Source organism: Pseudoliparis swirei, chromosome 13 (assembly GCF_029220125.1).
Source record: "Pseudoliparis swirei isolate HS2019 ecotype Mariana Trench chromosome 13, NWPU_hadal_v1, whole genome shotgun sequence".
NCBI classification, from domain to species: domain Eukaryota; kingdom Metazoa; phylum Chordata; class Actinopteri; order Perciformes; family Liparidae; genus Pseudoliparis; species Pseudoliparis swirei.
The window spans coordinates 17,357,231-17,374,648 of record NC_079400.1 but is presented as its reverse complement, the minus strand read 5'-3'; the positions used below and the strand labels follow the sequence as shown (position 1 = coordinate 17,374,648).

General features: G+C 46.2%; 1 protein-coding gene across 1 annotated transcript in view; it reads right to left on the bottom strand.

Annotated features, from left to right (window-relative positions):
* Window positions 1-14,905, bottom strand: part of fam20cb (FAM20C golgi associated secretory pathway kinase b) — a 53,154-nt gene extending 38,249 nt beyond the window's left edge. Inside the window, exons 1-3 of the mRNA XM_056430058.1 lie at window positions 13,537-14,905; window positions 13,172-13,350; window positions 9,589-9,667 (exon numbers count right to left, since the gene is read on the bottom strand). Of these exons, the coding sequence (XP_056286033.1) occupies window positions 9,589-9,667; window positions 13,172-13,350; window positions 13,537-14,066 (788 nt within the window). The 5' untranslated portion in view covers window positions 14,067-14,905. The remainder of the gene's footprint in view (window positions 1-9,588; window positions 9,668-13,171; window positions 13,351-13,536) is intronic.
* Between the last annotated feature and the right edge of the window lie 2,513 nt (window positions 14,906-17,418).

The following is a 17,418-nucleotide window of genomic DNA, read 5'->3' as shown; positions in this document are numbered from 1 at the left end:
ACAATATCTACATGATACATAAATCCACTTGGCTGATTACTGCAGATGGAAGAACGCCAACACATTAACAGATTACTCTGGTTTAGTTATTCTCCTCCCCCACTAGACCGGAGATTATTTGGATAAGCATGTGTTATTAAATGTGTTTCTGTAGGCCTGCACTGCTTATGGTTTATTGAATTGGTAACTTCAGCCCTGTATTAAGAAAATATGATCAGAGTGGGCTAGTTTACTTTTAAAGGTCCTCAAACACATTTACTTCAGCTAATTACATTAATTCAACATAGAAAAGGAGTTATTGTTATTAATATTTTTGAATATTGTTCATTACAGTTTGTGGAGCAGGTGGTGAGTCTTTCCATGTCGGCCACTGTTTGACCAATATGAACTCTAACACATTCATTTCACCCAAAAAACACGTTTCCATCTTTACAGAGAAGGTTCAAAAGAATAAAAAGGAATGATTTATGGGCCCCGGGCCCCGAGGAACACCGCTTCCCTTCGATGTTCCAATAATAATGACGATGATCTCAGGCGTGCTACTTTCAACCAAAACGTAACCGACTCGTCTCACACATTCTAATCCACTCGTTGAACTTTTGTGTAGAACTTCCTCTATGCAGCGATCCACCAGGGATGAGAGCCGGTGTACCAGGCCCGGTATCCGGTGTCAGGGAAGACAAATAGATCCACTAAGGCTCCGGAGCACGGGGGGGGGGGGGGGGGTAGAAAGTACCACGGGGGTTACCGTTTTTGTTTCATAATTTGTTCCTCCATCTCAAGCTAAAAGAAACACACACACACACACACACAGGGGGAAACACAGTGTGTGTGTGTGTGTGTGTGTGTGTGCTCTACATGAACCTGATGGCCTGCAGTGTGTTACAGTCTCTGCAGTGAAGACAGTAGGAGGTCAGAGAACTGGGCCCCGGGGCCTCCATGTGGTCATAATGATGCACTCCGAAAGCATGCTAGTGTGTGTGTGAGAGAATGTGTATGTGTGTTGGTGAGTGTGTGTGTATGTGTGCACATGTGTGTGTGTGTGTATGTGTGTGTATGTGTGCATGTCTGTGGGTGTGTGAGTGTGTGCCCATGCGTGTGTGTGTGTCTATGTGTCTGTGTGTAAGTGGATGTGTGACTGTGTGCATGTGTGTGTATCTGTGTGTGTGTGTGTATACGTTTGTGTGTGCGTGTATGTTTGCGTGTGTTTTTATGCATGTGTATGCGTGTGTGTGTGTGTGTGCATATGTGTGTATGTATGTGTATGTGTTCGATTGTACGTGTGTGTTTGTGAGTGTGCGTGTGTGCATTTGTGTGTGTGTGTGTGTATGTGTGTGTGCATGTACGTGTTTATGTAAGCGTGTTTATGTGTGTGCGTTTTTTGTGCGTATGCGTGTTTGCGTGTTTATGTGTGCGTGTTTATGTGTGTGTGCGTGAGCACTTGAACACATCATTTCTCTGCTCCCTCCATACTTCCTGCGCAGCACAACAACACCCTGGTGGAACAATAATCCCGCGGTGAGAACAGTCGAGTCATTAAGTGAGCGCGACGCCTTAAGTGCTGCAGAATAACGCTTCACACAGCGGCTGTAATTTCAGATCCTGAGGTCAGCCGGTGTGTTTACAGGCGATTATAACGTTCTGCTATTATTCATTATCCCCGAGTGCTCTGTTGTTGACGTCGAGAAAGCGCGCACCTAATTGCATTTATTATTATTTGGTGAACTCGCATTCTGAGCTGGGAACAATATGACATGTATTTGTGCGTATGAATCGTGACTGAATAAAAACCATCTACGAGCCACATCCTGTAACTTGAGTTAAAAAGCATGCAGACACACACACACAGTGGCGTTCATGGAGGAGCCAACAAGCATCAAGGGCTTTAATCTACTGGAGATATGTTGCACGTTATTCTTCATTATTGCTCCAATCCAGCTGCAGAGGTGTGTGAGTTGCACCATTATGAAGAGATGTGGTACTTTCTACCCCCCCCCAGCTCCAGCGTTGCGACCGCGCTACAGTGAACTTCCTCTCTTTCCAACAACCAGAGCTCATCGTCTGAGCTCTGAGTGACTCGCCCTGCGGCGGTTCATCCCTTTTATTTCCCCGACTTAAAGTCAAAGCGTGGGTACGGGAGACCTTGTGAACAGTGGCGGTTCGTCCATAGGGGGCGCTAGGGCGCCGCCCCTCTTAAAATTTGGAGATGAAAAAAAAAGAAGAAGGAAAAAAAAAATTCCTGTCAAAAAACATTATATGCCAAATCATTTAAATAGTAAATATACCGTGTTGACGCGCTAAATGTGTGTGGGAGACTGTAAGCCCCTGTCAACAACCACTTAAGTTAATGTGAAAAAATATAATATATCGCCATTATCACGGAGAGAAGCCCCTCCCCTTTTCCGAGGCGGTCTAACGTGTGTGTACGGCATCGATACAACATTTCAGTCGTTTTGGCAATGACCGGCTTCACATTGGCGGATGAAACTGAATCTTGGCGCACAAATGTGCGCACGCGATTGGATTATTCGGCAGATCAGAGACCCGTATGTTCCCTCAGCCCAGAGAGCAGTGTTGCCAGGTCCGCGGTTTTCCTGCGGAATCGGGCCACTTTTGAAATGTTGCGCGGGTTGAATTTTTGTCCTTGGTTCGGTAGACCTATTTTGCATGCAAATTACATGAATATCTTTAAATGAAATCCATATTTTAAATGAAATAATTTATTCATACCCAAATCCTACCAAACTGACTCCAGATCAGCACGTACACACATTTTATTTATGATAATATACTGTATCTAATTACACAAGGCCATTTTAGGACCTAGGTGAAATAACTTGAGGAAAACTGCTTTTAATGCTGGCAAACTAAACATATGTTGTTACTTTGTAGATATTACAATACATTTGGCAATGATAGCAATGCTGTTGGACTTTAAAAGCAGTGTATATGGTTTGGCACGGGCATATTTTGAGTTCTGATATTGGGCTGGTTTTGGGCTGGTTGTGTCACACAGACCTGGCAACCCTGCTGCCCAGAGCTCCACGGAGGTGCGAGCAACATAGCTAGCAGAAGCTTTATGTTAGTATGGCGTCGGCGACTGAAAACTCTGGTATCTCTACGCCAAACACCTTTCAATCGACGGTCAGATATTGACAAGAAGAGGCTGAAAGAGTTGGGACCCGAACATCCGGATTTAAAATTCTGCAGCAAAGCGCTGACCGCGGAGGACGTACACCCGGAGGTTCTCCTCAAGCCTATATGCTAACCGGAGCTGGTTAGCTGAATGCTCCATGAGTAATTCATTTTTTGTTTCCCCTGTCTGTTTTCCAAAGTCCTGGGACGGAAACTCTCTGGACTACAACGGGGTGAGGGATCTACAGAGCTTCAGACAAGTGTAAAGCACGAATCTTGCCGCAGTTATCTAGCTAAGAACATGGAGCTAACTCGCTAACAGCATGAAGCTAACCCTCTTTTCAGACCGAACTGGCATCGAAAACACAACGAAGAAGTTCTGAAAAACAGACACATTCCCTCCAGAATAATGGAAACAGGCTGGTTACAGACATGATTGACTTTAACCAGAGTTATTGAGAAGTTTGACCACTTTAACCCTTGTGTTGCCTTAGGGTCATTTTGACCCGAATCAATATTACACCCTCCCCCCGCCTTTGGGTCATTTTGACCCGATTCAATGTTTCACCCTCCTGTTACCTTTATATTTACTAACATATTTTACCCTTTGGGTTCAATTTGACGCCAGCAATTAAAACCTCCAGAAAATTATTAGAATTAATATTGTTTTCCAAGTTTAAGTGTGAGGCACTTTATGTTTGTTTGTTGACTACCGAAAGAACACCGACATTAAACATTGAATGGGGTCAAATTAATCCTAAGGCGGAGGGTGTAATATTGATTCGGGTCAAAATGACCCTAAGGCAACACAAGGGTTAAAGAGAGGAGGCTACTTTTCTTTACATATAGTGAGTCTACTCTGTCAAACAGTTAGAAATGCACTCTGTCATTTCTTGTTTTCAATGTATTGTATTTTATTTTTGTTTGTTGTTCAACGATATTATTGAGTGTTTGTGAATTTTATTTTAATGAGCTATTTTTATTTAGCGTTATTTTTAAAAATCTGTTTCCTGTGGAAATTGCTTTCCATCTGTTGCACTTCCTGCTCCTGAGTCCGTCTTTCCGTCACAATGGTTTTATATTGCCGAGGGTGAGTTGAGTGAAAAACGATTTTGCACTATTTTGGCTATATTCTTCAATAAAAATTAACCGTTTATGTTACATACAGTAATGGAATGTTAATACGATCCCGGCGTCCAGCTGTCGTGTCATTTAGACTGTCAAAATATACGTTTGGTGGCGGTTTCATTGAGCCACTTTCTAGCTCATGTAGTTATTTATTTTGTCCATTAGGGGTCTCTGTTTTCCCCTTGTATGTTACATGTCATGGTTTTTTGATTTAATGTGGTCCTGTCTTCCATGGACAATGTTTTTTTATTGCTGAGGGAAGTGGAAGTGCAGAGACAAATCAGAATGCAAATGTGTGTGTTCTGTTGTCTTCTGCAGAATAAATAAGTGCTGGGAAAATCCACCATCTGAGCCGACTTCTTCCATGCCCGTTCCACATCAGTTACATCTGCTCTGAACCTCTTTCATGTGAGGGTGAAACTCTTTTATTTTGCAAACCTCTGAAACCCAACCCAATGTTCCTTAAAGCTGCTCTGAACCTCTCATGCCCAAAGTTACAGTGTGTTGATAGTTGTTGTTGGACAGTGTTGAGCACGCTGTGTTCTTTAAATAAAGCTTTGTTTTTTACAATATTCTACTCAAAACCTCTCTTCTTCTCATTGTTGAGTGATATTTAAACCACGTCGCCCAACTGCGCCCCCCCCCAAAAAAAAGTCACCAGCCGCCACTGCTTGTGAATACAATATCACGCAGCAAACAAGCGCACATGCACACACGCTGACAAACAAACAAAACTGACAAAACTGACAAAATGTAAATTTAAATAAAGCGAGGGGGGCGGGGAAAAAACTGTCCGCGGAGGAGTCGGTTTTGGTTTGACATCAATAGTCTTTAATCAATATTTTCCTTGTTTGAGGACACACCTATGCAGCTTTAAGGAAGGAAACTGAAGTTGATGTATTTTTTGTTGAGACGTGACCTCCCTATTTTCAGAGAAAAAGCTTCCTCGATCTTATTCGTTCGCCTCCCACGCTCGATGACACAACATCAGCTCCTCCACGGAGCAGATTCCTCCGCTTATTTTCCATATTTACCACAGACATTTCCTCCGGGCTGTCGTTTGTACATTATCGACACAAACGAGGTGACATTATGTTGTCGCCCCCCCCCCCCTGAACGCATCAATAAAAAATTACTCACGGAGGAATAGATCACTCGGCGGCGGTAAAAGAGCAGATATCTCTTGGAGGAATACCCAGATTGATTTGTGCGTGTGAGCCGACAGTCGGCTTTGATTGACAAGCGACACAATTAAGTGGAAGCGAGAAGGAACGGAAGGCCATCATTATTTCAATCATCGGTTTCTCCTGCCCGCCTTCCTCCGTTGATCATCCGCGCTCATCGTCTAATGGGCTTAGTGCGCTCTGAGACTTTCTTTTTTTCCCTCATTGTAAATATGAACAATCACGTTACCCCAAGCGAAGATGACGGACAGACAAAAAGAGACAAAGAAAATCAATCAAGACACTCGGGGGTGAACGTACAGCACGTGGCCTCTAGCACCTATTTCAGGACGTAGACATACTCGTATCAAAAGGTTCCCGGCGGTCCTATTGCTCTACATGCATACATTTCCATTGCACTAACATGTCTGTAGACATGTCTGACAGAAAAAGGCACATTTTGTGTATTATTTAAAGCTTTTCAAAAGTACAAAATGTGCTGCACTGTCTTCCCGAAGGAGCTGTACCTTTTCAAAGAGGTATATTGTTGTTTTTCTCCACCGAGAGCCGCCACGGGGCGTCCAGTCCCGTCTTAAAGCTCGAGTCATTTACTCAAAAGCTGCTGGCAAAAATGGTCGTAACTGGTGACCCTTTTGGCATCGAGTTAAGAGATTGTGAGTTATGATGGAGTGACACGGTCCTATCAATCAAAAAGCCTGGAGAATAAAACGTATTATGGTCCACCCACGGCGGTGTTGAGCCTCACGAGCGGCGGTGAGTCCACGGTGCGCTTTCTTTCACCTGTCAAGCAAAATAGCAGTTTAGCTAACCCTGTGATTGGCGGAGGTCGTTGGAGGCACACGCAGCCTGACAGGAAAAACTGGGAACACTACTAAGGCACACCGGAGTTAAACACAGTGTCCAGGAACTGAAGGAGAAAACATCCCCGGTGTTTAAATCGGTGTCCCTCAAGGTTATGTGCTAGGCCCCCTTTATATTTAGTGCTATCCAACAGTCTAAGTGGAAATGTTCCGTATGTATGCAGATGGCATGGTCATATATATTCTAAAAGAGCAGATGGGTTCACTCAACCGGGTACGACACCTTCAACATGTTAAATCTTAATTTGATTTCCAGTTCTTTATCATAGTTTTTGGTGTGAAAAAACCCGAAATGAGGGCACATTTTGTTTTTAACTGGAAGCGCATGAGGTTTAATTATACTCTTATTTGCTAAGTTGACCTAAAGGCTGTTTTCATAATGCTTTTTTCCTTTTTAGCATTTTTATATTGAGTATATTTGTTCCAGTAAACCACTTAATTTAACAGCAATATTCTTGCATATTCAACTTGAAAAACACTAGCTGAACCAAAGAACTGCAGCATTCAGGAGCCATAAGACTAAACTATTGGCACCATGTTATTATTATTTCTAGCTAAGCATCAATGTGCACTTTAGCCATTTCAGGTGACGTCACTGTATCTTGTCTGCTGTGTATTTTGAGGGTAAAAAAATGGACATGCACCCACATAGTAGATATTTCCAACCTGACAGCGCTAATTATGGAATTATGGAAATCCCACAAATTCAGGGTTATTTCAGTCCCGGCCTCAGGCACAACAGGATGCAGGGGATGACGAAAGATGATAAATGAGGTGAGTCATCAGTCGGGTTACAAGGCCGTCGTTGTGACAGAGGTACAGCTTAAGCAACACGGGGCTGGGCATCGGCCGGGGTAGTTTAGTGCCTTCCCTCAAAGCCTCTCTGCTCTCACAGGAGCTGTGGTCTTAACACACCTCGAGTTAGATGAGACCAGTTAAGAGTGGGTTTACTCCACGTCTGGGAAACGGGACCGCAGACAGTGGGCTGATTCATCGACGTCACATCATAGTGTTCAGGTACTGGAAGCAAGTGGGTGGGACCTATAGGCACAGAGGAGCCAGAAACCATAGTCTCTCATCATTCTCTCTCTCTCTATTTGAGGAAAGAAGCAAAAATGATCGATTGGCCAACCCCGTTAATGGATTTCTTCATGATAGAACGAGCGAGAGAGAAAAACAGAGTGTAAGTGACGAGGGACGTGGGGGGGGGGGGGGGGGTGGAGAATACTGCGAATGAGGAAGAGACACAAGGGCCGATAGAGAGAGAGAGAGAGAGAGAACAGGTTTCCAAAGATATGGATGGTGTGAGGGTCGATCCTTACCCAGACACTGCGTGAATGCCTGCCTGCCTTGCTGCCTGCCTTGCTACCTTGCTGCCTGATTGCCTGGCACACATTTCCATTAGAGTCGAGAGGAGCCGAGCAGACGAGCACAGCCGGAGATGTCTTTGATCTCTCAGCCTCGCTCTCTTTGATGCGCCATGTGGAAACACACACCAGCAGATTTAGGAACTAGGAGGTGAGGTTGGGTGTTAAGTGGACGTGTGTGTGTGAGAGAGTGTAAGTATAAGTGTGTGTGTGTGTGTGAATGTATATACAGTATGTATCGGGAATGACACTGAACATCCGTCAAGACCTCGATTGCAGACCAAATGAACACAGACACACACACACACACACACACACGCCTGTATGGGTTGCCCTATTTTGTGAAAGTCAAGTGCATTCAAGCTGAAAGGAATAAATCCCCCTCCCACCAACACACACTCACTTGCTATTTTTCAGGATTACCAAACATCGCGGCGGCTTTGACAACCACAACTGTCACACACCAGATTTACATCCGACCCCGTCACCCTCGTGCTTCCCTCTGAAAAATGTCATTTCACATTTCCGTCCGGGTTGAAGTTCAGGGCGGCGTGCAGCAATAATCTGAGGATTCTGACTCGTATCGACTCTCTGCCCCCGTCTCCTCCTCACCCTCCTATCCTCTCTAGCCCCGTGAACCCCTCACCTCTCTTCCCTTTCACCCAACACTGCTCCTCTTCCTCCTCCCCGACCCTCCAGGAGGACTTCAGGCCTCGGTGGCGTGCGTCCTGACGTAGCGCGGTGACATTGAAGCCGTAATTACAGTCTGTGAATAGCTTTTTTCCTCCCACGAAAAAAAAAGAAAAAAGAAACAAACCCTCCGCTACCTATCATCCACAGGCTTAACCCCGCTCTTCACGCTGACATTCAGGGCCCAGACAACATTCTGCTGTAGAAAACCATTAACCCACAATTAATTATTAGAATCACCATCACAAAAGGACGGGTGACATTTTAAATCCACCCATCGAGGAGGGATTAGGAGCAAAGACCACTTCTCTTGGGATGTGTTATCGTCTAAATATGACAGCGTGGATAAAGGAGATGTGAATTAATCAAATTATTACAAAGTATCTTACCAGTGGGGCACTTAGTTTTTTACCAATTGGTATAGACTTATCTGCTCTACAAGTTAAGCCCGGCCACGGTGTATTACAGGGCGTGCCGAGGAAAAACTGGGGTTTAAAAGAAGAAGAAAGTGAAGCTTTCGCTCCTCTTCACCTTCCTAGAATATGATTCAGGAGGAGATGAGGGAAGGAGGTGTTGGATCACAAAAGCTCACAGCATTTATCTCTGGCACTGTCACAAGAGAGCTACGAAGAAATAATGACAGGGTGATAACCTGAGAGGCTGCGGCGCCAAAAATAATAAGAAAAGCCTTAAACACTCGCTTAAAATAGGCCGTTACATTATCTAACACATGGCAACACACACACCGGTGTTTATGTATCTTTCAGCTGCATTTTTTTGGTTCATCCGAGTTACCGAAAATGGGCTTTTGAGACACAGTTGAGCTCCTCCATCGTGGCCACTAGGGGGAAAAACCCGTGAGGTGAAATGCCTCGGACGAGGCAGAATGACGCCGGCCTTCAAGTCGAATATCAAGGTCGTGCCGAGATGAAAAGCGATTTGTTCTTCTTTTTTTATACAGCCGGAGACGAGAATGAGGAAAGGAGAGTGACGCTCGCGAGCAGAATGAGACGCTGGATGGGAGAAGGAGAAGAAAAGGGAAGTCGCCCTGAGGTGGAAAGCTGCGTCGCTGGGTGTTTTATGCTGAAATGCACTCGAGCTTTAGCGCGATGCGAAAAAGAGATTGCTTTTTCTTAAAGAGACGGGGAGAGGGGGGGGGGGTAAAAGATGAGAGGGCAGTTTAACCTGAGGAACAATGGAGAACTTTACACACGGTGCACTTACTTCATGGGTTTGAAGAGAGCCTGGCCGTAGTTCTGGAAGGTCATGATGAGCTTCAGCTGAGTGCCTCCGGACTTCATTGCTGTTGAGGTGGAAACAGACGACGCTGGTGTTAACATACATGGTGGATGTGTGTCATAGCGTAAAGGTACGGTGTTAGTTATAGACCAGAGAAGTGAGCCGTAGTCGTTGGGTTTACAGACGAAAAACTGACCTGCTGGAAATTTAGTTTTTAAATACATGCGGTGTAACGGCCAATTTGACAAGCTAGCCGTTGACCAGTCGTATGAGCTAGTTAGCTTAGTTAGCCTAGTGCTGCGTTCACACCAAAAGAGTTGCGAAGTTTTCACGTGAGTAGATCCCATGCAAAGTCAACGTACAGACGCGAGTGGTTGCAATTGACGCAGATTACGCGGCGCGTAAAATTCGGCTGAAATATTTCAACTTTGCTGAAAAATTCGCCCGCTGCCGAGTTGCGAAAGCCAATCAGTGTTGAGACGTTCCGCCGTTGGTGAATCAAACTGCTGCTCTAATGGCGCTGGAAGAGACAGTCATTCAGACGTAGAGGTGAAAGTCACCGAGCTGTGTGAGCCTACGGGTGATGTTATGAATAAATATAAATATATGATATTAATGTTATGAACGAGGACGTTAGATGTTCAGATATGGTGGATGGATGGCGGAAATCATAACGTTTTTTACGGAGACAAGCCACAGATATTAAGCCCCGCCCCCTCGAAGGTGAAAATCACGCATAGAGAATAACTGAATAAAGGTCTCCGCATCCTTTGCTCTTTTTTTAACCAGTGTTCAACTATCACACTTTTAATTACACAACTTAGCCGTTTTGCATTGTAACTGTCGTGTTGCTCGTAGCTTTCCCCTCTAGACCTGCTCTGCACTGACTAAGACTGATAAATCAGCATTAGGAAATAATGGAGAAAAAAATCGACTCGCATATTATTCCAAAAACCCAATGATATGTTTTTATATTATCTGTTTACTCCAAGCAGCTGTAAAAAATATGAAAAAGAAGATTAAATTAAAATATAAAATATGAAAGAATCCTCACATTTGACCCAGATGAGGAAAGTTTACAACTTGGGCAATGATGTCTAAAAGAATGTTGAATTGCTTTTGTGGCTCAGTCTATTTATTGAAAAGCAGTCCGTGTCCAACACGTCGACTGTTTCCTGACAGGTGGCTCCAGAACTTTCTCTCATTGAAGCAACAAACACAGACATTGTGCAAATAAAGCCACCAGACGTCTGTTGACCAGGAAATACACAAACCTTCAGAGATAACAATCAAATCATGAATCCACCAACACGTGACAGAGAGGACTATATTCTGTTCCCTGAATGCAACATTCACTGACATGGATTTAACATGTCGCTGTACATCTGAAGCCTGCCACATCATCACACTGGTGTGCATGTGGTATTTGTGTCTTTTGAGTCTTTGTGAGTGCGGCTGCCTCTTTAAAAAAAAGAAGAGTGCTGATGTCACAATGTTTGTTTGATGGGGAGGGGGGGGGGGTGAAGGACAGCCAGTGCTCTCGCCGATGTGCTCTCTGCTCCTCTCGCTGTTTACTCTCTCTGTGTGTATTCTCCAGAGGGTCCATCTCTCTCGCTCTCTCTCTCTCTCTTTCCGTCTCTTTGTGTTCCTATTCATCCGTCTATCCTTCATGTGTTCTCCCTTTTTTTTCCCCACGATAATGCATTCTAAAAGGCACTCATGGGACCGGAGGGCCAGGGCCGAGCACCGTTCACGGCAGAAAAATACAGCAAAATGTGCACAAAAGAGAGAAATAAATGAATAAAAAGAAAGAAAGAAAGAGCAGAGCAAAGCAAAGCCGCCTGCTTTTTCTTCTTTTTTTTGCCAGCGGATCGATTCGAGCGGCATTCCGGTGGTCTTTTGCCAAAGAACAACCTTCTCAATCAATGCTCCCATTAATTTTTACATATACGGGATTCTTGAGTACAAGGGAAATGTGGAAAGAGGAAGAAAATACAAGAAAAAGAATCAATATCCGTCTGACCTCACCCTGAGAAGAGGAGAAAAAAGGCAGATCTCATTGTATCTGACAGGACCTGCATGCAGGGACCATGACAACGGCACCGTTTCCTCACAGTAAACACACCGTGTTCATAAAGAGGCCAAACGTGAAGTCTTTTTATCAAAGTCACAGACTCTCACTCTCATCTAGTTATATAATATTATAATATTTATCACATCTGCTGCTTATGTCGATGCATATGTTGCTGAAAAGGGGGTCACAGTGCATAACACATCCGTGAGTTGAGATGATATGCAACTGCTACTGGCTCCTGTTGGTAGTCGCCTGTGTGAAGCCTCTGTAATTACCGAGCCACCGTGTATTTAGCTGGCCACAGACGCTGAAAGCTGCTTCCTCTATCCACCCAGCCCCGAGTTCCAGAAAGCAAAATAAAGAAGAGAGGACATCTTGAGTAGAAACACCAGGAAAGAAAGAAACTCTTCCAGAAGTCACCGGACGCTATCGTTTAAACGGCTTCTCCCATGTGAAGTATTTAAATCCTTCACCTAAAGGCCCGGTGGCGGCTTTGATTTTTTTTGGCAAGATGAACCTGAAATCTGCGATCGCTTTTACACGAGAGCGAGATGGGCCGCGACCTTGAGTCGACAAGCACTCTTGGAATGTGGGAGCCGGACTGAGCCAAAAAGAAAAAAATCCCCCCGGAGAAAAATGGGGAGGAAAAAAAGGAGAAATAAGAGTCCATAGAACGGCCTCGGCCTGAATTATCGCCTCTGGTTCAGCATCCACTAGCTCTGTGAAAAGGACATAGCCACTGTGCACTTGCCAATCAAACCGAACATATATGCATATATATATATATATGCATATATTTGATTTTCATGGTGACCAGGTGCTCTGTGGGGGTGCACGAGCGCTCCGTGAGGCCTGCAGAGCTCCACCTTCCTGCAGACTTATACGATGTGTGTGTTCATGTCGTCGGTGCCACGGGGCAACGAGGGGCGTGGCTGTTCATGACTGAGCAGGACCTCCTCTCACTCTCAACCAGAACCCCCACCCTCGGGTACATTGGAGGCTTCTGGTTTGAAGTCTCCTCCTCAGTTTCCCACCCAAGTGGGCGGCGAAAAACCTGTTTTGTGCTGCTTGTGATTATTTAGGCGTTTTTTTTTTTTACACTTTTGCCTGTTTTCCCCAAAGAAACCCTGTCTCCCTTCCTTTTTCCTCTTCAGGTATTATGCCCCATGGTCCTGAGATGCCATGACACGTACAACTAGCGGGAACTCTTCCTATTCAAATGGTGGTTTGGAGCACCGTTTGAAGACTTGTAGCTTATGTCTCCTCATCCAAGTGATGACTTTCAACCTTTTATATTATGTTTTTTATGATGGTAACCATCTTCTGATAGTTGACATACCAGGGGGGAGGATCTATATCTGATGGTGCAAATTCCTTTCCAGCATCATAGGGGGCAACCCCAATAAAAGGTGTGTAACAATGCTATTAAGATGCTGTATCATCTTGGTGGTCTTCAGACTGAAGTGTCATTCCGACCCTCCGTCTACGACTCACCGACGCTGGTGATCTTCTGGGCGACCAGGTCCTTGAGCAGGGCGTCGATGACCGGGTTGTGCCTGGAGTACAGCTCGTATCGGTTAATCCCAATGTGAAAGCGGAGCCAGTTGGGGTAGGAGTCGTCCGTCAGCTCCCCGGTTGGACTGAACTCCTCCGGGTTGCCGCCATCGTTATTCCTGGGGTGAGGAGAGGGGGGAAAGGGGTCAAGGAGAAGGAAGCACTGGCGGATGTGTGGTTTTTTTGGGGGGGGGGGTAAAAAGTGACAGGTGTTGCGCAACAAACAGAGTTACAATAATGCCAACTGGGCCTTCTTTTACGCATGAGCACATCTACAAAATGACTTTTTTTAATTATTTTTTTACCACGCCTGGTCCTCTGCGACTTTGGGGTCAAACCGGATGTCCGTGTTGACGTTGAACAGCGTGTCCTCGTCCGTCAGAGGCGGCAGGGTCCTCTTATACAAGGGGTGGTCGTAGAGAGCCGAGAGCCTCGAACCCTGGAGCGACAGGTGTCTGGTCACCGCGGCGTCCTGCATGAACTGCCTCTTCCGGTCCGCGCGTTGGCTGAGATGCTCGAGCCTGCGGAGCGTGTGCGTCTTGTCCGCCGTGGCCGGGACCCTTCCTTCCAGGGAGTGGGAGGAGGACACGTTGGAGCTGGGCTCGTTGCTGAAGTCCTGGAGGATTCGCAGCGTGTGCTTGTTGGGCCAGCCCTGCTTCGCCCAGCTCTGGGGCTCCTCGCTCGGCGTGTGGGCGCACGAGCAGCCGCCGCCGCCGTTACCGTTACCGTGCCTCTCCAGCTTCGGTAACAAGTCGATCATGATGTGCATGGAGCACGCGATGAGGAACACCATGAGGATCAACACGCGGAATTTGCGCAGCAGGATCATCTTCATGGTCTCCCGTCGGAGCTGATGTGAGTATTTACTGCAAATGATGAGCACGCAGATGACCACGCTGACTACATCGCTGATGATGTTGATCAGACTGGACGCCAATCTAACGACGCACAAGTTAAACACGTAGGACCCATCTTCACTGGACGTCTTGAGTAAAGTATTCAGTGTTCAGCTTTGGTATTTTCAACATCCGAGTCCTGTAGTCTTCATGCGCGCGAGGTGGGGTGGGTGGGGGTCCAGGAGAGTTCAAACGCGCAAAATCATCCGCAAGCGTCCAGGTAGAACACGTCGAGTCAGTTCGGACCGACGCAGGATTTGCGCAAAAGCCACATCGTCTTGGCGCTGCCGCTCTCTCGCCGACCGGCGCATATTTCACAAGGAACAAGTGAGGATAGGAACCACAAAAAAAGCGGCTGCGATGCGCGAGGAGGGAGGAGGGAGGAGGGGTGATCCGTTAAACGTGTCCAAGAGGTTCGAGGTGGCGCGTGCGCGCGTCGGTCTCACCATCCAATACCCGCGGTCCTGTGCGGTGTTGTCGTGTGGATCAGCTGGGGGAGAGAGAAATGTGCAAGCTCTTCACATCTTTAAAAAAAAAGCTTTTAGGGAAAGTCCCCGTGGAAAAAAGAAGAAGAAGAAAAGTAGTGTGTGTGCTCTCATCCACCTCGGCGAGCCCCGGACGCGTTGATTTCTGTCACAGAAATCCGAGTCCCGAGGATCAACTGCACCGGAAACCGGAGACCGGAGAGGTCTATACTCCCCGCAGGGCCAGGCCACCTCTAAAGAGTAACGAAAAGCAGGGGACCGGGAGAGAGGGGGAACACACTTCTTGTAGCATGTGCGAGTCCTGGTGGGTGTGTTAAATATGATGATGAAGCTCAGACTAGAGCCAGCCTTTTGCGCAGCGTCACCGTGCGCAGATTGGCTGAGGGGAGAGACAGAGAGAGGGAGAGAGAGAGGGAGAGAGAGAGAGAGAGAGAGAGTCGCTGCGACCATGTGAAGCAACCCTGTCTGTATTCCTCTTGGAATAAATCCTCCCTGCACATCCCGGCTGCACAAGAAGAGGGCGTCTTTCCACTGGCCAAATATTCAGCAAAAAAGCATTTGTTCTTTCTTTCTATCTCTCCCCTCTCCCCCCTGAAATTCATCTCCTGGAATCCCTCAGAAATGTCTCCTCCGAGACGGCAGTCAATCCATCGATTATACGCGAAACAGGCCTATTCGGCCTCTCATCAGTTTGAGGATCCGGTTCCATCCTGCGCCGCCGCCACTCAGCGGCCATCGCGTCTCAAACGAAGTTTAAAGGCCGCATGAAATGAAAACCACAAAGCACCTTTCAAAAGAAAAAAAGGATGAGAGAAATAAACTGACTCTGACCTCTGACCTCTAAACCACGCAAAGCTACATACACACCAACCTGCCGTGGAGGCCAAACGCAGCTTTCTCCAATATCCAGTCATCGCACTAATGTTTCTCTCGTCTTCTTTTTTACGGCTAATTGGCACAGCGTTATGGCTGCATCCAGGCTTCCTGTTGGCTGGAAATAGGCATCCGAGAGACAGGGGGTAATAAACTGCTTGCATTTCATAGTATGGCATATATGCATGAGTAAGTGATCACGCTGTTGTCTGTGATTACCTCCCTAGATTAGTTTATAATTAAAAAGAGCCCAGAGAGAGAGAGAGAGAGAGAGAGGGTGGTGGTGGCTCTTGTAAAAACACAGAATAGAGTCATAAGAGAGGAGATGGGCTCTGTGGGGGGATTTACCCAGTGGAACAAAACATTATGTGTGAATGTTAATGAAGCTGAATGTAAAAGGCTGAATTAAAACAGCAGCATAGAGGTAGGAGGTCTAAGTGTGTGTGTGTGTGTGTGTGTGTGTGTGTGTGTGTGAGCAGGAAGTGAAATGTGCCTCAGGTGTCAAGTGACGAACAATAGATTCGCCTCCATTGACTTTTGCGTTGGACATAAGATATAAAACATGGCCGCATCACACGGCCTGCTGCCCCCGTACGTTACATTCACTTGACCGCTGAAATTTCGGCGGCCCCCTCCAACGGTGACTAATCCCCAACAAAAGCCAAGAAGGTCCCTCGGATCTCCTCCCCCGGTGTGTGATGTCGGCGATAGCGCGAGCGCCGGGAGACAAAGCGATGCTTGTTGCCCGCGCAGGTCTCACGCCGCCCCCCCCCCCCCCACGGCTCACCAGCCGGAGGTGAAACGAGCAGAGATGAATGCGTATTGATGTCAGTCAGACACGGATCACGGCAGCCGACGGGTCAATGGTTCCTCGCGAGGCCCGTCTGGTGCAATTGTAGCCGAGGTTTCTCCGCACCGAGGGGATTCTCTCTCTCGGGATGATGCGTCTGCACTTTTTCTTTCCCCTTTTTTCTACGCTGTCAAATGACATTAGCGCTACACGTCCGGTAATAGAAGTGGACTTTTTGTGAGATGACAATTTGCAAACTCCAAATGAATAATCTTACTCTATTAGTGGGCAGAAAAAAGAGCAGCGGATAAGAAAAACATCACATCCACAAGGATCCGGTGTCCCAAGTTCCACCCTTTATGTGCAAGAGTCACATTTTCCCTGTGAGCAAGCCTTTATTTTTATTTATTTTTAAAGCAATCTGTACCCGAACAGTCTGATATCCCATGTGACAAACAGTATTAAAAGCACCAAGACCTTGCACAGACACGATCGGGAGGAGGAGGAGGAGGGCGGCCTAACAGATAGCTGACTACAGCACAGGTCGTAAATACACAAGAGTTGTGTCCTCTACACTTCACAGTGTCTCTCGGTGAGATAGCGCAGGGGGAGGATAAGCGAGATAGCGTTATCCGTTTTCCTATCTGCACGATGTCGGTGAAGGGTGAGCGCCACTACTGTACAAAGTCTGACTAATGGTTTGCTGTGAACACTTTGGCTCATATTATTAGTTCATGCTGCTAGATTCCCATTTGTCTTGCGTCCATGGAGGAGTGACGCTGCCAGTTGGATATGGATTGAGAATATTCTATCAAAAAACTGTTTCTCCTTTTCTCATCCCAAAATCGACGTGAAAATGAAACTTTTAATTAAATTGTTGTCGTCAGGTAGTTAAATCCTGACAAAAATGTTTAGCTCGTAATTGCTCTTCAAGCCATAAATGGGATAAAAGCACTCTGGCGAGAGGAGAGTCAAGGGGAAAGGGAACAAAATGTACGCGTTTGTGTTTCGTTTTCTTTTTATTCTCCAGCGATACATCTGTGTAAGTAAATGAACGGGATGATTAAACGGTTTTTTTCTTCTTCTTCTTGTTGCTATTTTCTGACTTTTTTGTCGTTGTTTTCTTTCTCTCATTTCGTCGGG